Source organism: Ambystoma mexicanum, chromosome 6p (assembly GCF_040938575.1).
Source record: "Ambystoma mexicanum isolate Mex_15411 chromosome 6p, UKY_AmexF1_1, whole genome shotgun sequence".
In the NCBI taxonomy this organism is placed as follows: Eukaryota; Metazoa; Chordata; class Amphibia; order Caudata; family Ambystomatidae; genus Ambystoma; species Ambystoma mexicanum.
The window spans coordinates 1,156,296,529-1,156,323,741 of record NC_090935.1 but is presented as its reverse complement, the minus strand read 5'-3'; the positions used below and the strand labels follow the sequence as shown (position 1 = coordinate 1,156,323,741).

Here is a 27,213-nt window from a genome sequence, read left to right as displayed (position 1 = left end):
CTTGCCCTGTCCCCTAGGGGGTGTTAAGCTTAGCAGGCTTACATCCGTAGTCTTAAAGGGTGGGGCTCTGACTTGTGGAGAGGAGACTAATTCCCTGGATTCGTCACACTCCTTAACGTTTTCAAGAATCCAACATAACATCATAACATATAGTGGTTTCTGTTCTGACAGTTCTTTCGTCTATAAATATAAAAATCAAAATGTGTCTGTGGGTTTGTGTTGCAGGATTTGTGGGTTTGTGGTTTGGTAAAGCGTTGTTCTTTATACAATTCCACACCGTTTTACCCTTCTGCACCAACTGTAGCATAGTTACCGGTTAGAACCCTCCGGACATTACTGGATACTTTGGACACCCAACCCCTTTCCCCAGATTTCAACAAAAGTTAAAATGTGTTTGTGGGTTTGTGGTCTGACAACAAAGCCGTCAACCATGTTTATCGGGGAGAGGTGAATGGCCCCGAGAGGCGAAAGTAAAGGCAGGTAGCATTCTATAAGTTTCCACATTTTTGTCGGTCAAGTGAATTACTTTTCCAGATCATTTTTGTGACATGGTGCCTGCCGACAAAGCCGTAAACCATGTTCACTGGGAAGGGAAACAAAAAATGGTGTTTCTCAACTGGTCCCAATACGAGGAACAAAATGCGAGGTCAAGGATGCACAGTTTCCAAGATATTTGTACTGCAACAAACTGCACCCCACCATGGTGAGGCGGGAACAGCGGTTATAGGTTAAAGTTTCAACTCAAAAGAGTCGAATGACAAAAGGGTCGAGTCAATTCGACCGAAAAAAAGGATCACTTTTTTTTTTGCCCCCCCAACACCCTTTTTACCTATACTAAATAAAATATAAATATATACATTTTTTTTTTTTTAAATCGATCCTTTTGTTTTCGGTCGAATGCACTCTCACCTTTGGCATTCGATCCTTTTTGATTTTGTAACTTTAACTGGACACCGGGAAATGCAATCTACAGGATCTTTCATTTTCAACAATTAATGAGTGCTATCATGTCTACCTGCAGAACCAGTTCAGAGAACGGGTACCTGCTAGTAGTTTATCAAAAAATAGGTTGCAGGTTTCTGAGCCTTGACGAAGCCTTCGTATGCATGTCATTAGATTATATTCAGCACACTGTTAAAGCTAATTTCATACCATATTCAAGTTACAGCTAAATACAGGCTTAAGAAATTTTCAACCGCCAAAGATAAGCATTGTTATGCAAACCGTTTTGATCAACTTATTACTGCTATGTATCCCTTCAGATGTTACAACACCACCTTGTAACCACCGATGGAATTTCACTTCCAGTTCAGAGCTACTTTATGCACAGCTTAATCAACCCAAGACTAGTTAGCGTTGTGTCATTTGTGACTTGGCTCAAATGGATGATTCTTTTTTTTTTTTAATTAGTGGTCTTACCAGATACAACACGGCGCTAGCTCCCACCACACAATCCACACATCATCCAAGGATACATCATTTGATCACAGTAGTACATTTCAGTTTACATAGAAGTTTCATCATCGGAAAGCATTTCGCACAGATACATTCTAAAAGGAGCCCAGATGCCCTTGGGCGACTTGTCTCAAATGGACTATTCTACTTTCACATTTCAGGTGAAAGCTTTTTTCCCCAAACCTTTTTAAAACCATCCTTGCTTTGTAGGTGTTTGCTAAAAATGTCCCAATCAAAAGACTTTCAGAATATATTACACTAACGAACCCTAATGGGGGTAAACCCAGGTATGTAGTTCACTGCAGTCTTTAGAAATGTCTGGCTTGGGTTGATAAAGCTATGTGTAAAGTTGCACTGCCCTGTAAAACAAAGGCAATTTTCTGGAGCAAAAGGCTTGCATCTGGCCTCATTTGCATACCCACAATGCCTTGCTGATCTAGCTCTGTACTGGAAATGAACTTCTAGCAATGGTTGCTATGTGGCATTGTGATATGTGTGACTTAGCTCAAAGGGATTATTATATTTTCACATTTCAGGTGAAAGGTGTTTTCCCCAAGCCTTTTTAACCCACTATAACTTTGCTGGAGTAACATATGAGAAATTCATTCCAGCTTTCAAGACAAAGGGGGAAGTCAAGGAACTACTCCATATGACCAACGTATGAACTTCAGTGTACCATCCCCAAACAGATGGCTTGGTAGAGAGATTTAATAAAACACTTAAATTGATCCTAAAAAAGTTGGTAGATAAGGACGGGAAGGACTGGGACTGTAGGATCCCTTGGGCACTGTTAGCTGGATTCTCTCCTTTCGAGCTACTCCATGGTAACCTAGAGATGTCCTCGACATGCTCTGGGAGACCTGGGAAGAATGAGACGAGGCACCCATTCCCCTTTTCGCAGATGGCTACCAGACTGCAAAAACATACAAAACTTGTTCGAAATCTAGTCTATACCTATATGGAAAAGGGCCAAATCCAGCAAAAATATTCCTATGACAAAAAGGTGAGCTTAAGATGGTTTTCCATAGGACAAAAAGTACTGGTCCTCTTGCCTACCTCGGAAAACAAGCTAGTCTCTAAGTGGCATGGGGCATATGAAATACTGGAATGAACAGGAACCTGTACTTATAAGGTAGCCCAACCTGACCAGTAACAGAAGGTCCATCTAGAATCTAGATCATGTAAATCTCTTAAGAGTGGAAGGAAAACCTGTCTGCCACCAATGCCACAATACTATCCTGTTTGGTGTCAGAGGAGGTTGACCACTTTGAATTAATTCCTCAAGAGCTATCTAGTCAACAACAAGAACATTTAAAAGATTTAATCATCTTGTTCCCCGATGTATTCTCTGAGAAACCAGGAAGTGTGAAAGGCACCTATCACTACATTAGTACACCTAAGGGAAAAGTGGTTCATCTGAAACCATACAGACTCCCAGATCCCCTCAAACAGATAGTAGTTGAGGAAGTGAATAAAATGTTAAGAGCGAACATTATCGAACCTTCTTCAAGCCCCTGGTACTCCCCTATCATTATAGGGCCGGAGGAGCCTGAGAAACTTGGAAAGAAAAACCGCAGTGTTTTCCAACACAATAACGTTGTATTTATGTTTGCGGTCGCTTCAAAAGCGACTGCAAACATAAATACAACGTTTTTAAAGCTGCGGTTTTATTTCTAAGTTTTCCAGGCTCCTCCAGCCCGGAAAACTTAGAAAAAAAACCGCAGCTAGTGCTTATTTTTTTAAAAAAATAAATAGCACTTACCGAGATTCAGCTGCAGCTTTCCTGCTCTGGTCTCCGGTCCCCGTCCTCCGCGTACAGCACTAATGAAGGGAAAGCCAACCAGCGGTAGCTTTTGTTTATTACAGCTGGCTGGCTTTTCCTTCATTAGTGCCGCAAAAGCCAGCACAGGAGGGCATCCATTTCACAAAATGGATGCGCCCATGTGCTGGCTTTTGCAAATTTTGAGCTTGAATAGCTCAAAATTTTACATAGGAAGTTTTAAAAAAGAGAATGCTAGTATTTTTTTTTTATGTTGCCTATCTATTTTTTAAATAACATTTTTTACTAGACCATGCCTTTAGCAGTTCCTCTCCAAGGAACGTCTACTCCAGTGACTTAGTCCTGGTAGACTTTCCCCGATCCATCTAGGATGGACTTGATTCTTCTGCATATTAAATCCAAACTCGTGTTTGAGCTGCTATTATCTGAAATAGAATCATTACTCATTATGGGCTATGACCTCTTTAGGTGGATTAGCTCTTTGGGAAGTGCGATTCAGCAAACAGTGCCATGCACTAATGTAAGCAGGGGCTCTAGGCACAGAGGTTTGTCCTCAGGAAGTAAGATGTAACTGCACATAAGAGTCAGGAAGAGGACCGGCTATCGCTCCAGGGTTGTTTGGCAGGGGATCATACGAAGGGGGGATTTGGACCCAGGCATAGGATACTTCTATACATGTTGCCTTGAGGAACACAAGGGGGTTTAGTAACCTCCTGAGAAGTGGTGATGACTTAAAGTTGTTAATGTCTTTCCAGATATTTTCCGGGATGTTTGGCTAACTGAGCCCACTTTCTTAGAGGGGTATGCGTTATATTTTTAGCCCACAGTTCTAGGTCCAAAGGGAAGACCATATGGTGATCTCTTAACTGAAGTAAAGAAAGAGTTGGGTTGGTCTAGTAGCAGGCTTCAGCTCTGTAATACTGGATTCTGGCAATCCAGCCATCTCTAAATCCAGGACGGGGTGATCTGGGGAAGGATCTGCTTCTGATCAATATATATTGGAATGCTGCCAATGAAGATAATGACATAGTTGAACATATTGCAGTTTAATTGCAAGATTGGTTTGCGGGTGGGTGATAATGTTATTATTGATGGGGACCTGAACTGTTACTGTGCAAATAATATGAGCGATGGAGAACTTAATAGATTTACTTCCAATGGTAGGGTGAGGTTGAATGCTTGCAGATGGAGAAATCCTATGAGTGATTGGGCTCTGATCTGTATGAAGGATGTTTGTGCAGAGTGTGATGAATCTGATGATGTCATCAATCCTTTCCCAGAGGAAACTTATGTGGCCACGGGACGGCAGCCGCTATATGAGGAAGGACCACATTGGGAGAGGCGACGCTCAGCGGGGTGATACAACATTGTTGGAAAAAGTCACATACCCCCATTCGCTTTTAGAAATGTTCCCTCCATTCCTCATGCCTTGATGGCATATTGTAAAACTCTCCCTCAACCAACTGCCAGGTCTACTTCAAGTATTCCCCAATGACATCCAAGGAAGTAAATATGTCAACAAATAAGATGAGGAAGAGGCATGGAGTAGTGAGGATCACTAATAATGAGTTCCAACTTACCCAACAACACACAAGGAACAGCATGATAACTGAGACAAGAAAGAGGAACGGAGCAATGAAGATGACTAAGACCGGGAAACTAACACAGCGGTCTAGTCTTCGGAAGTTGTTCAATCATGACGGGAAACTTGAATCTGCCACAGCTGACAGACAGCGCGGAGAGCTGCAGAGGGTTGTGCCGCGACCTATGCTGACACCTGTCATAACGAAGTGCACCAGGAAAAGCCAAGTGTTTGAAAGAAACCGCAAGGTAAGTGTATGAAAGACTGTATACAAGTCCTGGCTGGAGAGTATACCAGGCAAAGTCAAGTGTGTGTACTATGTTCCAGTAAGAGAAGAACCTCAAGGAGAATCCATGCCCTTGAGGGTTTGAGGGTTTGAGTTATTTTAAATGTTGAAAAGAGCCTGGCAGGGGAGTATACCAGATGACCTGCACCCCAAGTTGTAATACAGTGAAAAGAGAATCCAAAGCAGGAGACATGCCCTTAGGATTATGAACTGTCTTGAATGTGAAGAGAAACCTGGGGGAAAGGGGCCATTTCCCAGAGAACTGTGAACACACCAGGAGGAAAGAATTCTCCTTTTGGGGTTACAAGACCTCATCACTACACACAACCTTTATGCCATCTTCATCACGAGACCTGGCTGACACCCACATCCTAGACGTAGACAACATTGGGTCCTTTGAAGTCGTCTCCTGCCACTTTCCGCCCTCCCTGACAGTCACCTTCCATCTCATCTACAGACCACCCAAACTCAACACCGCCTTCATCAGCGACTTCACCGACCTGGTCAACACCATGTCCCTCACGCACGCAAACAACATCAACCTCCCAGGCAACAAGGCCATCAAACCAATGAAGGAAGCTCTCCTCGGCCTTGACACCCTCAGCCCCACACAACACAAGAAAGACCCAACACATGAGAAAGGTAACATTCTCGACCTAATCATCACTACACTGTCTTCCCTCCACTATACCTCTCCTTTCCTGCTTGACTGGTCTGACCACCTTGCCATGCCTTTCAACATCCTGCACACCACCCCAGTCATACACTCCCAGCAGAAACCCAGCAGACAAAACTTCAGGTCCTTCAAGAACTTCCCAGTGGAAGCCCTCTCAGAAGAACTCCCCAACCTTCACCTTACATGGACTGAACACCCAACCAAATTACGACTCTCTACTTCTGGAAGCACTCAACGCCACCCACTCAGCATCAATTCACCAACACGTGTCGCTAAAACGATGCACCTGCAAACCGAAACCATCAGCACCCTGGTACACGTAAGAATTTAACCCCAGCAAAAGAGTAATCCGGAAACGAGAGAAAACCTGGTGCTGCTCCAGGACTGCACCTGACCTGGTGCTCCTTAGCGGACTCTGAGCAAACCCGCTGACAGCTAATCAACAACGCCAATGCCTCCTACTATCAGAATACCATGGCAGAAGCCTTCTTCAAAGCGGTCAACCAGCTACCCAACATGCCATACCACACTCCATCGAAAAATCCACTGCCACCTACCTCTTCATCATCGACAAAATTAGCAAGATTTGCTGGCACATCGATGCCAGCTCTGCATCCACAGACCCACCTCATGAAATCTCCACACCGTGGATAACATTCAAGACACACTCCACAGAGGACCCGGTAGAAACCCTGGCTGCCCTCAAAGCCAGATTGTATACAGATGACATCCTCCGAGCTTCCATCCTCAAGACCCTCCCCACAGAAGCTCTCCTTCCCTACCTGGAGATCATCAACAGTCCCCTGACTGAAGACACCTTCCCCATGACCCTAAAAACAGGACATATCCTCCCTATACTAAAGAAACCCTCTCTGGATTCCGACAATGTAGGTAACTATTGCCCCATCACCCATCTTCCCTTCCTAGGTAAGATCATCGAGAAATCGGTAGCCGCACAACTGCAGCAACACATAAACACCAACAATCTCCTCCAAACAGGATTCAGACCGAGATGCAGCACAGAGAGACAGCAACCATACATGTGGTCGACGATGCCCTCAACATTGTTGATAATAGCCACCAATTGCCTCCAGGTTCTACTCTACCTCTCAGCTGCTTTTGACACAGTCAACCAGCAGGCGGTTATGGACACCCTTCATTGGCGCATGGGGATCAGCAACCTTGTCCTACTTTGGTTGAAGTCCTACCTCGCCAAATGCAAGCAGTTTGTTTAGATGGATTTCTCTAGATTGCAAATGCTACCCGTCGCCTGTGGAGTCCCACAGGGTTCCATCCTCTCCCCATTGATCTTCAATCTATATACATGGAGCTGCTGGGAGCCCTTGTAGACGCACACATTCACCAGTACACAGATGACACATTGCTATACCACAAGATCGACTCCATCAAGGACATCCATAGGCTCAAAACCTGCCTCTTGCTGATCCAGTCTTGGATGTCCAGTGCATACTTGAAGCTGAACCCCTACAAAACCGAATTCCTACTCCTCACCAACAACACTGAACACCCAGACATACAGACTTGGATGAAGATCTCTTCCTGTGCCAAGTCCCTCAGGTTCAACATTGACAAACCCCTCTCCTTCAAGACCCACATAGCTAAGAATAATCAGACAGCTTGGTATCGGCTCTCCCTCCTGCGAAAAGTCAAGCCCTTCTTGACAGCTTTAGGTCCACCGTTCAAGCACTGGTCCTATCCCACCTAGATGGGGGGCAATGCGCTCCTCCAAGGCCTCCCATCATCCACCCTTGTTCCCCTAAGAGGTGCCCTACATGCGGCTGCATGCCTCATCAAGGGTCTACGCAGATACGACCACATCACTCTGGCCCTCATCGACCTTCACTGGCTCCCACTGCATGCACAAATCACCTTCAAAGTCTTGCTGCATCATCTATACAGCAGTCAGCCTCAAGTCACCCAGCTACCATGTGGAGAAACTCTGCATCTCCAGCAGACGGTGCACCACCAGAAGCCAGGATATGTGCAGACTTGAAATCTGTCGTTGCAAATAGGAAAGGTCCAGAAAACAAGCCTTCTCTGCCTATGCCCCAAGACTATGGAATCTCCTCCCCGTCGGCATGACTTGCCCCCACATTCCTACAATTAATAAAAGAACTCAAGACTCACCTCTTCAAGCAGTCTCTCCTCCTCAACACCTAAGCCATCGCGGGCCCTTGCCCCACCTGATTCGCTAGACGTTGCCCGGCCCACTTCTCCCCGCCACCTGGTACACCTGTACCCCCTCCTCTGTCTCCCTGTACATCCTACCCCCCACTGTATATCTGTTCTGTTATTACCACTGAAAAGCGCTTCATTATGCATCTGCAATGTTCAACACCTGTTATGTATCTGTATTGGTGTATTCCTCTGTAAAGCACTCTGCTGCTTCTTGAAGCTAGGTCTACGCTCAATAAATACCATAATAATAATAATAAGAAAATTGGTTATTCTTTGTTTGAACTTGTTCGTATTAGTAAAAAGAAAATTTGGGAAACGGAGCCATTCCCTGGAATTGTGAAGATTGCCCACAAGAGAATTCAAAGGATACGTGCCCTTGGGATTTGGAATGGTCTTGAACGTGAAGAGCAACCTGGGGAGAGGAGCTATTTCCCTGAGAACTGTGAACACACCAAGAGGAGGTAGTTTTCCTCTTGGGTTACCAGAAATCTGAGTATTCTTTGTTTGAACTTTTCGTATTGGAAAAAAAGGAATCTGGGTATGGGAGCCATTCCCTGGAACTGTAAACATTGTCCACTTGGAACATTTTGGTTGGATTTTCTACCTTTGTGTTGGATGTGAACATTTGAAAACCAGAGACCATATTGTGTGCACCTTAGAGTTAGTTTTACAGTGAGGGACCGGATAGGATTTCGGACACAGGACATTTTGACAAAGGACAGACCCCTTAGTTTTCGGTTGGGGTAGGGAAATGCCTCCTATATTAGGGTAAGTGAGGCATTTTCCAACCACCATTTGATCTAATGTATGTGACCACAATTATAAGCTCTCTGTGTCCGTGTCTCATTCCTGGCACCTCATGAATGAGGAAATGAATCTGGCTACGACTTGGCACTTGAATATAGCTTCCACTACTATTGACTATATGTTTATATTGCAATCTTTGAGGGATCTCTGCTATGGGTTTATTATTTATATGACTACAAATTGTGATCACTCTCTTTTGGCTCGAGTCTTCCGTCTGTCTCATTTGGAATGTGAAGTATCCCAAGTAATTGATTTGCGGGTAAACCTCTCGGGTAATCGCTTGATTTGAAAACCAACATTATAACGCTCATATGGGGGTGTTTGTGAAGTCTTTAAGTATGGTGGAGTTGGGGGAAGTATATATCGCCAAGACATTTTTCATTTTTTGTGCAATCTTAAATTAAGGACCTATTGGGGTTTGTTAGGCAAAGTTTTACCAGTCAAGATGACAGTAAACACATTTTTGATTGGGAGATCCAGGGTAAAAAACATCAAATGAGGGAAGATCTTCGGTTGCTTAAGAGGGGAAAGGGGAAAGGAACTCGAGCATTTGGGAAGAAAGTTGAAGAAACAAAGCATGGATTTAAAAGCTGGGCAAGGGGACATAAAGCCTGTTTGTATCAATTAGAAGGGGAACAATTGTAATGGAGTCAACCAGAGTCTTGTGAGGAGTTCTGGTGCTGTGGGGCGACTACTCTTTCTATCATTGGAGGTGGTTCCAAGAGTATAACTACTCAGCTACCACATGGAGCAGCGCAGAGTCTTGTGAGTCTTGGAGCTCTTGCAGCCGATCCTGTACTTCACCATGGACTTGGCAGGCATGGCACCTGCACCAACCCAATCACGAGGGAAAGGAAGAAACTTTCAAGCTCCCACAACACGGCTACAATTGCGACGTGGGAGAGTTGGTGCTGAGCAAAATATGCAAGAAAGTTATCCCCCTCTTCCGGTCTTATCCTCTTATGAAATCAAAGATAGACAAGCTATGCTCGGTGAGCGGCACTGTGTCAGCGTTAGTGACTGTGACCCGAGCACCTATCACTGCTCGATTGACTCTATCTGGGCAAACCCAGTTCCCTAAACATTGTAAATGCTACATACAACTGCGAGAACGATGTGCTCAGAACTGCTAATATTGTATGTGCACCTGCCACCATGGAAATGCAGCCAGTACTTACTTTTGGCCCTGATGTATCCTGTGCTGAGGGTTGTGAGTTTCGTGTGGGCTCGCTCTGCGTGCCTTGGCTGGGTGTGTTTGCTGGGCGGGTACTCGCGGATACAGGGAAGCTGCAGCAGTGTTTACCCGCGAGTGGCTCTCCGGCCGCAGCGTCCCACACGGTGGTAGCCGCCGAGGCTGCTGTCAATGCTGCCGATGCTGGAGCAGTTTGCTCTCTTCAGCGGTGTCCCGCCCCATTGTGTAGTGTGTGGCGGGTTGCAGAGAGCTTGGTGAGACTGCCGGTGGCTGTGGGCGGTGACACGCATGGATGCAGTATGGAAGGCTCTGGTCGGGAGGTCTCTCCTACGAGCCTAACTGACACCGTAAAAGAGGATGACGTACTGAAATATAAACAAAACATTTGTTCTATCATCTCTCCTGCCATTTTACCAAATAAAATTTTTGACAATAACGTAAATACGAATGAACAGTCAAAACTTAATGAAATTGATACAGACTTTCACAAACAGAATCAGGATGGCACACAACTTGAACCACCATTGGAATCCTCTAATAACGTTGGACTACAAACAACAAATGACGACAATCAGATTGCTGAAGTTTTTTTGCCTGTGCAAACCTTGCCAACCTTATATGACATGGCCACAGTTCGTGTCGCCTCTAAGATTGGTGGCAATGAAAGGAGAAATTCACTAGAAGTGGTGAATACATTATGAGATCTAATGAAAATAGACACATCAAGGGGCAATAAAAACAATGATGAACTGAGTCAAGGTGACGGGCATCCTTGCCAAAGTATAAGTGCTACTCCTAATTCCTATGTGTCCCTCGAATCAAGTCAATCGTATGGTTGTGCGCAAAAAAGAAGACTCATTGATAAGGATTCTCCAATCATACACTGCTCACAATGACAAAATTCTACACTCCGTAAACATCCAAGAGAGCTTTTTTCAGATGAGCAGATACACAAAGCTGCAAACTCTGCGATGTATAGCACAATGCCAACAAGATCCAAACAATCTTGTACGTCTTCTCTTTCCGATGACTCTTCAACAGACTCGTCGATAGTGGAACGGGAGTTCCTAAAAAATAAGACAGATACAAAAACTAAAAAAACGGAAGAGTGTAACCTTGCCTCAGACACACTGCTCAAAAAAGTGATGCAAGAACTTCAACCAATCTCAATGTCAACTATTCCACTGTTCTTGAAATTATATGAACAACTCAATGACAATGTTAAAGACTTATCGACATTGGTGGCCCTAATCAATTTGAAGCTGATAAACATTGAGCATGATAACTGTTTCTCTAAACAGAAATTCCACGACTTAAACAAGATAATTGACTTTACAATTAACTCTTTTTCAGATCAAAAACGCAACAACACTGAAGAAAAAAAGCTATTGGCTGAAGTTGCCAAAACAGGCATTGAATCTCTTGCAGCAGAAACAAAATTCTTCATTACAAGCCCAAATCCATGCTGGAAATGAACTCAAAATTAACACCAATTTAGAATTCACACAAGTCACACAAGCAGTAGGCCACAAAGATCCCATCAATGCAACTGATCCTCCGGATGGTTACGCACAAATGAAATCAAATTCGATTGAGGCCACACGACCAATCACTTCTACAATAACAGCAATGAAGGAAGCTACAGGTCTGCTCGTAGAATCAGATCTATGTCTAAATTCTAAGCAAGATGAAGGAAGCCATCTTGCAGCTGAACCGATGCCATCAACATCTGCCAATGCAGACGGATTAGTCGGGAATCCGTATATAAACCCAATTGTTGATCTCACTCCGCAGGACAAACCTAATGAAATGTTTGCAATCTTCAACACAAAACAGATACAAACTACAAAAGAAGTTGGAGCCACACTAAAGCAAGTGAAAAAAACAAAAAATCAGAGCAAAACCAAGTCGAGGTTCTCTAACAATTCAAGAAAATTCCTACGTAACATTAAATCAATAAGTCTTACTCTAAATACAAATAAAGAGGATACTATAGGAGAAAGGACATGCTCAAGTAAGGCGACAACATCAACAAACAAACTTGCAGTGACACAAGGAAATGAATCTGACAATTGTAATCAGGATGTGCAACACATCAAACCAAAAGAGACTGAGTGGGCTAATTTAAAGACACACAGATTCAGCCCTAATACTGCCAAAGTACACTCAACTACCATTTCATCCACTACTTAATCAACTCAGTCCCTGTACCATATAGGTCCCGAGTCTGAAATTCTGTTTTTCGAACATTCACTTTATTAATTCTTCAAAACACATTTAATATCAAAGGTATACACAAATCAAAAACATTAGACAACAAACGATATATAAAAAGAGCACAATTAACCACAATGTATACAGTCAACATTCTAAAAATCATCCTAAAACTACCTGAAGTGTAAAATTATACATAGAAATGATTCAGAAAAACCCCGTTCCTATACAAAACTAAAAATCTATAGTGATGTGTTTCCCACAACAACCCTTTACAGTACAATAATAGTGTGCAAAATTGCTAATAAAGTTGAGCGTTGGTTTGGCAGAGCCAGAATTCTCCTTTTTTTTAAGGATACCTAGCTGGAAAGATCCACTAAATAATGGCATCCTTATTCTGCCTGTAGGGGACCAAGAACTCAGTCTAATAACAATTGATCACACAGTTTACTTTTCAATGTGTAAAACCCAACATGTTTCGTCCATCAAATCAAAATTAGAATTATTTTCTGTAGACTTCCTCAGGGGAACCAACTTCAATCAGGATGTGCAACAACATCTGCAGGTGAATCAAATAAATAAACAATCCAATCAAGAAGCAATGGCGACAATGGAAGAAAGCAGTGAATAAATCACCATGAACGATCTTTTAAACCTATCAACTCATGAAGACCAGGTAAATAGTGAGTCGGAAGCTGTTGAGATAGGTGAACCGGAGACAATTGAATCAAAGGTGCCTCCAAACGACTCTGATCTGAACCTCAAAAAATTATCACAAGTGGCCAAATTCTCTAGAGTTTGAACATTACAATTACCAAATCCGCCTGGAAAACCAAAAACTTCCAAAACGTCTACCCCTCCATTTGTCACACTTGGAGAAAAATGGTAACTTTTTGCAAATGACGGACTTCAGACCTCGCTTAAACCTGTCGGGGAAAAAAAGACCAGACATATTCAACAAATAATAGCAAAACAAAAAGTCTGAAATACAATGGCATACATTTTGAAACAATTCCTACATCATGTCAACAAGTTGCAAACAAGAGCAACAGCACTTATAAGAGTGAGGCAGAATGTATTTCTCCAAACCTCAATGCTAAAAACGAGCAAGTGACATCGCGGAAGAAACCTCATTCTGCCTACTGCCTAATTTTAGAACGCATTATTTCGAGTCCTGGTGGCCTCATATTAAACCGAAATAACGTTCTAAGACTTTTTCATTATGTGCCAAACTTGAGGACTATCGAGAAAAATGACATAACAGTTGAATTTCTTAGTGAACCTCAAAACGACAGAGTTAACTGCACGTTGACTCTAGTATTATTTGTAACATCTTAATAGAGGCGGCTCCCGTGCTGATATCATTGGGTTTTGACATCACTGAGCCTGACACACGCAATCTCAACAAAGCTGACTACAAGGATGATGATAAAAAAATGCTTGGTACTACAACCCTTAACAACTATGAAGAGTCTGACGTGCGAAATCCAAAAACAATGACTGTTGACTGCAGATATCCAAATAATTCAAATCATGAGCAAGACGAGATTGGCAATCCACTTCAGGAAGCACAAATAGGTGAATGAATAAAAATCACCTTTAAGTGCGACAATCCTATGGAAAAAGAAGAGTTGAAAAACAAAGGCAATCGAAGTCCAGTACCTGATTCCAATAATTGGAACGGGTTAGCAAAAGCTTTAACGAAACCTACATCAAGCTGATGTCAAAAAACAGATTATAGATGGACCTTATCTGTGGGTTCTTGGAATACACAGGGCTTCTCACATTTATTCCAAATGCATTGGTCGATTGGTCTTGATTTCGTTTGTCTTCAAGAGACCTGGCTTGAAAAATTGTCCAATTTCGGAGCTGTCAACTCAGCTGTGAAAAAGCAAAAAGGTCACCCCACAGCTGGTCTCTTGACTGTTGTGAGAAAGAGCTCATGATATAGAACTTGTTGGAGGCATGAAAACAATTCTCAGTATCCTCTACATAATAAATCTGTATTGGCAACACACATCAGCAGGGACCCTAACCTTTATTGATCAAGTCACTGCGCTAATTGATGAAATCGACGAAGAAGAACTGAGTCCTAATATTATCTTATTTGGCGACTTGAACATCAATTGCCTGGAATCTACTACAACCAGCCATCCAGGAAAAGGCAAGTTAGAGCAATTGAAAGTTCAATGGTGCACGGATATGGAAATAAGACACATGGATATGTTGAATGGCAATCTCTCGGGTGATATACCTGCAAAACCAACATGGAGAAGAGATTGCCTGACTTCTACCTTTGATTATTTCTTTGTGTCATACAATGTACACGCTCGTTACAAGTCATCTCAAAAAACAGTGACCACGACTTGGTGAATTTAATACTGATGACCTCAACAAAAACATCTAGCGATCAATGGTGCCATAATGTTGTAGTTGAACCCAGTAGAGTCAGATTGAGAGTAAATGATTATGCTATAGAGAAGATTATGCAGACATTTTGTAGGGACTCTTCCAATCTTGAATATGTTCACTTGTTTAACCAATTTTCTGAAATTCAGCAGGGACTCAAAAATGGTGGCTTTAAACGAAAACACAACTTTGATCCTCAAGTGTTAAAACGAAAACGTTTAATGCGATGCAAGATTAGAAATTGCTCAAACCTCAACAAACTTTCAATGAAAGATTTAAAAAAATCTATCAGACAAATATTCAAGAATTGGCTAAAATCCCACCGAGCTATCCGTCTCCAACGGGATGCCGAAACAAAGATGCTCAAATTGGCAAACAAGAATTGTGGCGAATTTTGGAGCATTATTAATGAAAAAAGTGGATCTCAACTAGCCATTCAAAATAATATGGTGACTGAAAGCGTATGGATATCGCACTACAGTTTATTGTATAGTAAAAAAGGACAGATTGAAGAACCTTGGTTGCCGTCCCTTAAGCGATGGGACCTTGACTTTGACAAAGTTGATACCCTGATTATCATTAAAAGACTCGGCTCTTCGCAGGCTCCTGGGCTAGATGGCCTCACAAACCACACGATGAAGTGTAATCCTGAAAAATGGACGTAATTTTGCACACTACTATTTGATATAATTCAATCTGAATGTGCCACACCATCATCATGGAAAAATGCAATCACTGTGCTGATTTTTAAGAAGGGCAATAGAGCCAATCCGAAGGACTATAGGCCCATTGCTCTTTCGGACGTTTTAGGAAAAATCTATGTGTCACATTTGCAACACAAACTTCAAACTTTGGTTTCATCTACTCAGCATTTTGACCCTAGACAATCGGGGTTTGTCAAGTGTGTAGGATGTAATCTGAATCTTCTAATCATCAATCTAATCACGATGGAGGCTATTGGAACTGGAACAAAGATTTTCCTTGCCATGATCGATCTGTCTCATGCATTTGACAGTATTGATCTCGAGATTCTATGGACAAAAATGTTGAATGGGAACTGTCCAGCTAGTCTCCTCCTGCCAATTAAAGAACTGCATACAGGGACTGAAATTAAGGTCAGACTAGATCGAGCAGGAACCCTATCGAACACAATAGAAACCTACTGTGGAGTTAAACAAGGGTGTACTTTGGCATCAATCAGTTTTAATTTGTTCCTCTCAGATGTAGGAGAAGCGATAGACCACTTTTGCTCATTTCCACCAGAAATCAATGGCTCGCATCACACCTGGCTTCCTTATGTTGACAACTTCATCTTGATTGACCTAACACCTATAGGACTACAGTGTTAAACTCCATGCACTCGAGCACTATGTCCGCAATAATGGTCTTTGCATCAACACAAGCAAGTCGGAAATCTTGACTCTCCAAAATCTGAGAACTCCAAAAGGTTCAAGGAAAAAATGTCAATGGCACTTGGAAAAGAAGGCTTTAAAAACAGTAGCCCATACGAGATACCTGGGCATGCTAGTCAGCTCCAGCTTGACGGATACTCCTTGGGTAGACAATGCAAGATCTAAGTGTCGTCAACTGTCTGTTCAAGCAGATGTACTCAATAAAAAATATGAAAAGTTCTCCTTAAAACCTGCCATTGCCTTTTATCAACAAAAGGCCATTCCGACATTAATATACGGAGCAGAGTGTGCTCTTGGTTGCTCTCATACCTTATGGGCCACGTTGGAGAACATGTTTTGGTGGAAGGTATTATGGCTCCCAAAGGGGATGCCGACTGCATGTATTCGATACGAATTGGGCCCGACATCGATAAATGCAAGAATCAGCTGGAATATGCTCAATTTGTACAGGAAGATTACCATGAAAGAAATCCTGCCCCAATTCAAGATTTTACAAAATCCAGATAGTGGGAACACGCAGTGCATTCCGTCACAATGGATAAATCAATGCAAGGAAACATTGGAAGATCTAAATGCAGACCTTGATACTCTACAAGCTAATCCAAATTTGGTAAATAAAAAACTCTGGACTCAAGATTGGGCCCTCACAGAAGAACATAGGGCCAAGCATAAAATAATGAAGAATGCTCCATGTTGGCGTTGAATGGAATAAATTCCCTGATCGGAATCATATGATAATATATATGAAATTTCGTTTTAACCTTTTTAAAACCTGTGAAAGATTAAGTCTGTGGAAACAAAATACTCCATATGTTGCTTCTTGTAGACTTTGTAATCTTAAAGACGAAACTCTGAAACACTTAACCCTCTTCTGTCCAGCGTTACGCTCTGAAAGAACAATACATTTGGCAAGTCTAATCGGCAAAAGACCATTACTTTGTGCGGAACAGTGGTGATGAGCATTATTTGAAGAATGAGATCGAAAATTAACCCTGGCATTGATGAATTTTTTTAAAGATATGGTAACAATACTAGTAGGTGCTTAAGAACTATTGATGGCTGGAAAAACTAAGTGATAATGATAGCACTTTCCATTATGAAGAGTTCATGATCAGACTCTTATGTTCTTTTTTTTTTTCTTCTACTGTATTATTTTATATTTTTGTAATAAGTCATGTGGAATTCTAAGATGACTAATAATGTAAAACGAAGAATGTAATTGCCTGACTGTATTTTAAAGGTTTGTATTAAACCAATAAAATCAAATCGCTTTTTTTAAAAAATTGGAACAATTGGAAGTAGTTGGGATGCAAGGGGGTTTCGGAATCTTATGAATGCTGAGTCCAAGAGTGGTGACGGTTGAATCTCATCTCGGAGATGGTATGGAAGGAATATTTGAGAAATGTGTATGTTTCAAATACAAAGACTGATCATATGGAGACGATGCGGGGGGGGCAGGATTGGGTGCTTCATTTTGACCAGGATTATCTTGAGCTACTGATTATGGCTGTTAACCCTTCTATGGAAATGGGCCCGGGTGGGCTGTCTAACTGAGTCATGAAGGCTAACCCTAAATTGTGATCAGGTATTCTGGACGTCTTGATTCAAAATATCCTTGCTTTTAAAGTAAACAGTCACTCCGGAGCTCTAATGGGTGCTCTTGCGTTGGAAGGTCATGCGAGTGGATAGACGAGTCCTTCCTCTTCAACGTCTTTTTCTGCTAATGCAAGCTGTCACCTTTTGTTTTTCGTTGTCTGAAGTGAGCAAGCAATCCAGGGATTGCCAGAGTCCAAGGATCCTTGATTCATTCTGGTACACGAAAAAACATCCCAGAATCTTGGAAGGAGGCAATTATTACGATTATTTTTTTAAAAGGCGACATGTTATATAACCTATTAATTATCGCCCCATTGCCCTATTCGATATCGGTAATAAAACATTTGTCTCATTGGTGCTGGGTGTGCTAAACGAGTGGACTAAAAATGCTTGCCACTTTGATGAAAATCAGGCAGGGTTCAGACGTGGCCTGGGGCAACACAAGTGAATGGCTTTCTACTTGCCCTTTTGATTAAAGCGTATAGGCAGGAGAAGAGACACATTTATATATTTTTTGTGGATCTCTCCTCTGGGTTTGATGGGGTAAGCAGGACCATTCTCTGGAGAAAACTGCGGCAGTGGCAAATCCTGCAAATACTTTTGGAAATCTTAATGGTGTTTCACTCTGATACCAAAATGAAGGTGCATTTGGACAATAATAGTAAGTTGTCCAAACCCATGAGTGCGGCAAGGGTGCATTTTGGCCCCTGCACTCTCCAATATCTACCTCTCCAATTTGGGTGTTTGGTTGAGTCAAGCTAATGCCCCCCCTCCCCTGTGTCTGGGGTCTGCGTGGATACAATACCTTGTCAATGCTGATGACCTGGTGATCCTTGATCCTATCCCAGTGGGACTGCAATGGTCCTTAAATGCTTTGAATGAATGCATGATAGTGCATGAATTGGTGATTAACATGCAGAAGAAAAAGAATATGATTTGCGAGGTTGAGAAGGGCAATTCATCTTTTGTCTGGAATATTAACGGGTTGAAGTTGGATCTTGTCGATTGCTATTCTTATCTAGGTTACACTAAATATAAGACAAAAAAGGTGAACTTCGATTATATTAAGAGCAAAAGTCTAATCTACATATAAATATGTCCTTCTTCCTGCAATCACGTTTTATAGATCGAAGGTGATCCCAGCTCTGATCCTCTTCTTAATGATCTGGGAGAAGAGTGGCTGTTGTTGGAGGGCATAATTTGGCAGAGTTTGCTGGGATTGCCATAGTGTTACTGCTACAATAATAGAGCAAGAATTAGTCCTTTCTCGTTATCAGCACAGACTGATTGGGAAGGCCTGTCTTCATACAGGAAGATTAGGACTCCACCATTAACCTCTATGCTCTCTAAATTACTCGGTCATTGATTACAATAGTTCTTCTGGTTTGACAAGCCGGGTAAAGGCATACGAGTCGACTGCTTGCTGGATGATAGTGACAGATCAACTGAGACTTTGGAGTCGCTGCCACAAAAAATAAAAACTGCTCTTTGGGCGAGAGATTGGGTAAGGACAAAAGAATTTAATGGGAAGTATGTCTTATACCAACAATTGTTATTACGAGAGAAATCTGTGTTTGAAGGTAAGCAGTATGTTAAAAAATGTCCATGTCTGCTCTGGAGGAAAATAATTCGAGGGCTGCGATTTAATCTATTCGCGACCAATGAGATCTTGGGTGCCAGATCAGGAGTGGAGCGTTCTGTAAGGACTTGTAAGTATTGTAAATAGGAGGGTTCTATTGAAACGCTAAAAACATCTGCTCACGGGGTGTCACCAGACCTTACTTAAGAGGTGTAACCATTTTAATAAGTTCTTATGTAATTTTAGACTTTACAATGAAGATCTGTTTTGGATTGAGATTGTACCAGGAAATTGTGTTTCTCGTTTGCAGCTATTAGATCCATAGATTAAATTATTTTATAATATTAATGTGTTCATTTTGGAATAAGATTTTTATTAGGAAATAGTCTTCCTCTCATAGGCAACTATTAGATGTTCAGACGTGGTTTTAATTGTTTTTATGGAAATTTAATTGTAAGTTCAATGCATGTTAAGTGGTTTTCTTATTTGTACTCTCATGTCTGTTATTTGCCTTAATATGTAAAGTTTCTGTAGAACCAAGTCCACAATAAAAAATACAACAATAAAATAGCACGTGGTTGTGTGATGGACTATTTGCTTGAGCAGTGGGTTTTGACATTTAACAACTCCTTAATGAGTGCTTGGACCTTTATGGGGTATTTCAAGTGTTGGGGTAGGTAAGATTCCTCCTTCACTGGGGCTGGGCTCTTGTGTGCTGCAGTTACATTACCCTGTTAAGAGGGCAGCATATAGATCTTAGGTCCAACAGGGGTGTAGCCTGCTTACCAGCTTACACTTGCAGGTCTGCCTTGGGTCTTTGCAGAGCTTTCCATGAACTAAGCGCTACTCTTGTCTGTTATTTAATTGTTTGCGTTTTTTGTTGCATGCCACCTGTCAATTTCTGGCTGATTAAAAGCACATGTTGGCCTTGTACAGTGCAAACATAATAATGTGAAAAGACACAACAGGTGACCTAATATAACCTGAGATGGCGCCCAGTAACTAGCTATAACAACACTGACATCCAGTCCCAGGAAACAAAATGAAGGGGTGAATAAATAGACAAAACGAAAAGTGAGCAAAACACCATCAAAACAAAAAAAAATTCCATCCAGTTACAAGATTGCAACTGGGAAGGGAGAATTAAAAAAGGAAAAACACAAGGGTGGAGCAGTGTAAGGAGCAGATGCATTGAGGAAGGATGTAGAAGTCAAAGGAAGGGTAGGGAAAGTGTGTGTTCCTCTTAAGGTTGAGAGCTCTGCCTTCGAGGCCCTGCTCACCGTGACTTGTCAGGATGTGGTCAACCACCAACCCTATCCCATACATGCCAACCCTCCCGATTTAGGCGGGAGACTCCCGATTTTTTCATTAAAAACAGTGCTATTTTTTACTGTCTCCCGCCTAAAATAACAATATCCCCAATGCATTCCTATGGGGAAAATGCATTCTCCCGATTTCGGTGCTGAAATCTCCCTCTCAGGGGCCTCAGAATGTTGGCATGTCTGCTATCCCACAACCAGCAGGCAAAATGTGATTATTTGTAAATGTTTATTTCGCCAGATGAACAGCTGTTGCTCAGCTCCTGTTTTCTGTGTCTGTAGTTTGAAACTCTGGTTGGTCTGGAATCGGCCACTTAGCTGACCCACCTGTAAGAAAGTGTGACCATCTTTATAAACCATTGCCTCTTCCTATGCCTTACTAGGCACAACCACAACTATGTAGACACAGACAGTGCAACATAGAAAATGCATTGCACAATCATAACATACATGCCAACATTCAGATGCACCTGCAAGGGAGATTTCCACAAGGAAATCGGGAGACGCATATTTCCCCATAGGAATGCATTGGAGCTACAGTTATTTTAGGCAGGAGACTGAAAAATAGCAATATTTTTCACATGAAAATCGGGAGGGTTGGCATGTATGTCATAATCTTATGCGCAAATGCAAAACAATTTTGTAAACGGCACAGTGACTCAACGTGTACTGCATTCTGGGGAGGATTCGGGAGCATATAGACATACATGCCGACATTCTTGGGCACCTGGGAGTGAGATCTTTCCACAGAAATGGGGAGAAAGGAATTTTGCAATGGGATTGTATTGGGGATTTAAATATTTTCGGTGGGAATTGTCTGTATGTCTAGCCTGTCATTAATGATGCAGTTTAGGAGCTTGGCCAAATTGATATGATACAAGAAATGCAACTGTCGTGCACTTTTATGAAGTAAATCGTTTTTGTCAGCTAATTTCAAATCCATCGTGAAAGTTTTATATATACACTAGAGTGTAAAATAATGTGCAATTTGAGCAGCAATTGCTGTTTTAACGTTAAATGGGATTAATTCGCCTATTTTACAGTACATATTTACATAATTCTTAGAATGTGGTCTTCATTTCCTTGTGGTAGTATTCGAACGTACTCCCCTCAAAAATGGCCGCCTCCTTCGCATATCTCCGGGCAATGAAGCGTACGTGGCACTGGTGTACATATAGACTTTTTGTACTACTGTTGCTCCGTAGCAATGACGGGGCGTAAGGCCCGCGGTCTTCTTTCCAGGAAATAAACTTTCTTCCGCGTTCTTTAGACTCTGCTTCGCCAGCAGCGAGCACCCTTCCTGATCATGGAGGAGAAGGCGCGCGCCTGCTTGTTGCAGCACCGGGCTGCGCTGCAGCGGGACCTTCGCACGGCCTACCTGCTTGACCACCTGATAAACGACGAGGTTCTGAGCTTGGCCGAGGAGGAGTATGTGCGCTCCCTATCCGGCCAGGGAGAGCGCACCGGTGCGCTAATCGACATCTTACTGAAGAAGGACGGCACGGCGTACATCTCCCTATACAAGGCGCTGCTGCAAGAAGGTTATCGGGATCTTGCCGCTCTGCTACAGACCGGGCTGCCTGGCGCCCGCAGTCACCAGAAAGGCCAACCGCTTGCCTCGCCGGCCAGCTCACCCCAGGTGCAGAGCGCTCTGTGTCAGGGGGGCGTGCCCCAGCGGCCCGTGGTGTTTGTCCCTCGATCCCAACAGGTGCAGGCGATCCGGGAGCATCTGTTGCGGCTGGAGCCCGGCTGCTGGGTGGTGTTGCATGGTATGGCGGGCAGTGGCAAGTCTGTGCTTGCTGCTGAGGCCCTCCGGGATCCTTTCTTATTGGAAGGGCGCTTCCCTGGTGGTGTGCATTGGGTGACTGTGGGCAAGAAGGACAAGGCCGGCTTGCTTATGAAGCTGCAAAATCTGCTAGCCAGACTGGACCTTACTGGCACTTTCACCCACAGGCCTCCGCTCAACCTGGAAGAAGCCCGTGACCGGCTGCGGCTATTGCTTAATCAGCAGTACCCCAAATGCCTTCTAATCCTTGATGATGTGTGGGACCCCTGGGTGCTGAAGGCATTCGATGTTCAGTGTCGTGTATTGTTGACTAGCCGGGACAGGAGTGTGTCCAGTACTGTGTCCGGCAAGACCTACTTTGTGGAAATTCAGAGTGGCCTTTCCCACGAGGAAGCTCTGCAGGTGCTGTCCCTATTCGTCAACCTTAAAGTCCAGGATCTTCCGGAGCACGCCCATGACATTGTGAGAGTGTGCAAGGGATCGCCTCTTGTGGTCTCTTTGGTGGGCGCTCTGCTGAGGGACTTCCCTAATCGTTGGGATTATTACGTAAAGCAGCTTCAGAAAAAGCAGTTTAAAAGAATACGCAAGTCCTCCTCTTATGATTATGAAGCTTTGGACGAAGCCATGTCTATTAGCGTCGACATGTTAAGAGATGAGTTAAAAGAATACTACAAGGATCTCTCGGTCATCAAGAAAGATATGAAGGTGCCAACCCAAGTCCTGTGTCTCCTCTGGGACATGGAGACTGAGGAGGTGGAAGATATTCTGCAAGAGTTTGTGAACAAATCCTTGTTGTTTTGTGATCGAAATGGAAAATCTTTCATGTATTATTTACATGACCTTCAATTGGATTTTCTTACGGAGCAGAATCGGCAGCAGCTCTGTGACCTCCATGCAAAGGTAGTTCACCAGTACCACAAACATTACTCAGATAATCTCCTCACTTCTTTAAAGGAAGACACCATGTACTGGTATAGCTACTTGTCCTACCACATGGCTAGTGCAAACCTGCACCAGGAACTACGGTCTCTTCTGTTTTCACTAGACTGGATTAAATCAAAAACTCAGGCAGTAGGACCGGCTCATCTTATTCATGAATTTGCAGATTACAAAGTTATACTTGATAATAATGATAGCAAGGTACGGGAGGACTTTCAGTCATTTCTGTCTCTAAATGGCCACATCCTTGGACGCAGTCCGTTCCCAAATATCATTCAGTTGGGACTTGGCCAGCCAGAAACATCAGCTGTGTTTAAGCAGGCCAGAGCTCAGGCTGTTGCAGATATTCATAGTGGAGGGCTGTACATCGAATGGATAAACAGAAAGAACGTACAAGACTTGACCAGTTTAGTTGTTCGACCACATACAGATGCTGTATACCATGCTTGCTTTTCACCTGATGGTCAACGGATAGCGTCCTGTGGTGCTGATAAAACATTGCAGGTTTTCAAAACTGAAACTGGGGAGAATCTTTTGGAAATAGATGTCCATAATGATGAAGTTCTGTGCTGTGCCTTTTCTGCAGATGGAAAGTATGTTGCTACGTGTTCTGCAGATACGCAAACCAAAGTCTGGAATTCTGTTACCGGCAAACTGTTGCATACATATGACGAGCACACAGAGCAAGTGAACTGCTGCCAGTTTGCCAACAAAACAAACCAGTTTCTAGCTACATGTTCAAGCGACTGTTTGGTGAAATTCTGGGATCTGAGCAAGGCACATTGTCGCAATACATTTTTTGAACATACAATGTCTGTTAATCATATCAGTTTTTCTCCTAGTGATGATTATTTAGCTAGTTGTTCGGCAGATGGCTCTTTAAGGATTTGTGATGTGCTATCTGCAAATGAAATAAAATCTCTAGATTTCAAGGAGTTTTTCAAAAATGGAGACGAGCGTGAGGAAGATTTGGAAGTGTGTGTAAAGTGCTGCTCTTGGTCAAGAGATAGTTCTAGAATAATGGCAGCAGCAAAGAATCGTCTTTTTATTTTTGACTTTGAAACCAGCAACCTATTAACCTATATCCAAACAAGTCATCAAACTACAATCCAGTATTGTGATTTCTGTCCTAATAGCCCATTGGCAGCTATAGCTGTATCTCACTATTCTGTGGAACTCTGGAATACAGATTCTGCCTTGAAAGTTGGTGATTGCAGTGGACATTTGAGTTGGGTGCATTGTTTGGCCTTTTCTCCTGATGGATCTTTACTTTTAACCTCTTCTGAAGACCAAACGGTGAGGCTGTGGGAAACCACTAAGGTGTGTAACACAACAGCTGTGGTTTTGAAGCAGACCTTCGATGTAGTTTTCCGGGATGATGAGGTGAAGATATTGGTCCCTGACGACGCAGGACGGTTACACCTATATAATGGAAAGACTGGTGATGTTATTTGTCAGACTAAAAGGCAGACATGTAGTATTAGTTGCTGTTGTCTTAGCAGAGACATAAACCTAGCAGCTGTTGGAGGAGAAGACGGATCAGTGAAGGTGTTTGGAGTACCTAGTGCAAACTTTATCAAATCTAAAATGGGTCACAAGGAATCCGTGCAACGTTGCCAATTTACTTCTGACGGCCAAACGCTTGTCTCAAGCTCTGATGATGGTAGTATTCTGGTTTGGCATTGGCAAATAGAAAAATCTGTATCATTAAAAGGACATGTGGAAGCTGTTAAGAATTTTAGGCTTTTGAAAAATTCAAGACTTCTCTCATGGTCTTTTGATGGAACAGTTAAGCTGTGGAGTATAATCACTGGGAAACTTGAAGAAGACATTACTTGCCATGAAGCTGCCATTCTGTCTTGTGATGTTTCCCCTGATGCCACTAAGTTTGTGTCTACCTCAGCTGACAAAAGTGCCAAGATTTGGCATTTTGGAATATATTCCCCTCTACACAAATTGACTGGTCACAAGGGTGCTGTGCGATGCTGCCGATTCTCTAATGATAACACATTACTAGCTACTGGGGATGACAATGGGGAGATAAGGATCTGGAGTGCTACCGTGGGTGAGTTGCTGCGTTTGTGCTCCAATGCAGCTATTGCTGAGGGAGACCTACTGCACAGTGGCTGGGTGACTGACATCCATTTTTCATCTGATGGCAAAAGACTTGTGTCGACAGGGGGATATCTTAAGTGGTGGAACGTAGACACTGGAGAGTCCCTGCAGACATTCTATATGCTTGGGTCAAGCCCAAGGTCCATATATGTTTTAGGCTATTTTAAAATGTATGTGACTATTGATAACCTTGGTATTCTATATGTATTAAAATTGTTGGAATGAATTTATAAATCCTTGTAGGTGCAAGTCGCACATCCCCAAACGGGTGTATGGTTTTGAACACCTTAAAGAGGGCCCTTCTTGCTCGTTTGAGTCAGAAGGTTTGGTGGGACGTTTTAGCCTGAACCAGTGGAGCTTATGTTGATGATTAAATTGCGCTTTATTTGATAATCTGAGCCAACATCAGCCCAGGGTTTTGCCTTATGGTTGCATGAGCTCGAGTTTAATTGGAAACCTAGTTAAATGCAGGTGCTAAGTAATGAACAATAAGACAGTGTAAAATGGGCTAACGAATGAAAAGTTAACCAGGTGCTTGCCATCAGTTTGTTGTACTTAGGACAGTGATAAGCCATTACTATGCCGAAGTACATTTAACCGTCTTACTCCCACATCTTGGGACATCAGTTTTATGGTAGCAACCTCAGTCACGGTAAAAGTGTTCTAATGGTACCTGAAGGAGGAAGGGCAGATTTGCTTTGTCTGATTTGCTTCTCCCCTGCAGTGTGGCCCCCTTGTAATAGAGGTCTTCTTTCATATGTCATTTGTTTGATAATCTTTGCACAATTGCTCGGATTATAAGCAGGAAACAATAAAAAAAAAAAAATTGGACCCCACTGGAGTGATGTCCACAGAGCGACAATATGGCAAGCTACCCACGGTAACATAGGTACAGACATTGCGTCTTGAATCATTGAGTCTTTCACCAGCTGATAATGTTTAGAGATGGCAATTGGAGCTCTACAATTTGTTACCTTGTGTTCAGATTCCAGCACCGTCTACAATGTACGTACAGAAGGCAAAATAAGCACAGTATATTTATAAATCGCGAAACGTATTACAAAGGATCACTGTTGCTGACCACCTGGCGAGTAATGTAAAACAAGTAATTGTGCCTCAATTTTAACTATGACCGGGCACAGACCGGATGGTTTGCGGTATTTCAGCGCTACTTGTAAATGGACCTGTGTGGTTTGGGGAGTGTGGGTGTTGGTCTGGGGGCTTGTAAGGGTATGGTATCAAATGCACAGTACAATGTAATCTCAATGACCAATAAAACAAGTTGCCATTAACTTGCATGACTCTTGTAATTTAGAATCTGCTGTGACTGTCTCAGCTACTATGACTGCATCATTCGATGTAGCTAAAGGGCTAGCCATGTGTTGCTGCTTGCACATCTTGAGGACTGCTTGGCAACCAGCAAATCGACCAATCTAACCACATATAATTTAAACATCAATTTCCCTTGACCTTCTGTTACTTTATTATCTTAGTTGGTGCGTGCTCTCCATACGTGTTTCCACGTTTCTAGTTACACACTTTGGCCAATTTTGACATTTGATGCCTGGTGCACGACAATTGCATGCATGGAAACATTAGCAATTAAAAGAAAATGATGCGTGTAAATGTTAACACAACTAGACTATAATTCGTTATTGCAACATTTCATTTTCTTGGGCCTTCTATAGCAGAGAGAACTATAAAACGTCAGAAACCACATGGCTGTCTGAACTAAAGTTAATCAAGTAGCTAGCCGTGTTGGTGCCTTGAATCAAATGTAGGATCCATGATTAACACTGGAGGCAGAGAACGAAGTTGTGCTATACTTTAAAGCTTTATGTCGGCTTGATTTGATTTTGGGCAGTAA

General features: G+C 42.6%; 2 protein-coding genes across 6 annotated transcripts in view; both read left to right on the top strand.

Moving 5' to 3' along the window:
* Window positions 1–27,213, top strand: part of APBA1 (amyloid beta precursor protein binding family A member 1) — a 1,040,959-nt gene that overhangs the window by 51,948 nt on the left and 961,798 nt on the right. The window lies entirely within an intron of this gene.
* Window positions 21,703–26,638, top strand: LOC138510257 (apoptotic protease-activating factor 1-like). Its single transcript, XM_069625783.1, has one exon. It carries the CDS (start codon window positions 21,813–21,815, stop codon window positions 25,569–25,571), a length of 3,759 nt encoding a protein of 1,252 aa, XP_069481884.1. The 5' UTR covers window positions 21,703–21,812; the 3' UTR covers window positions 25,572–26,638.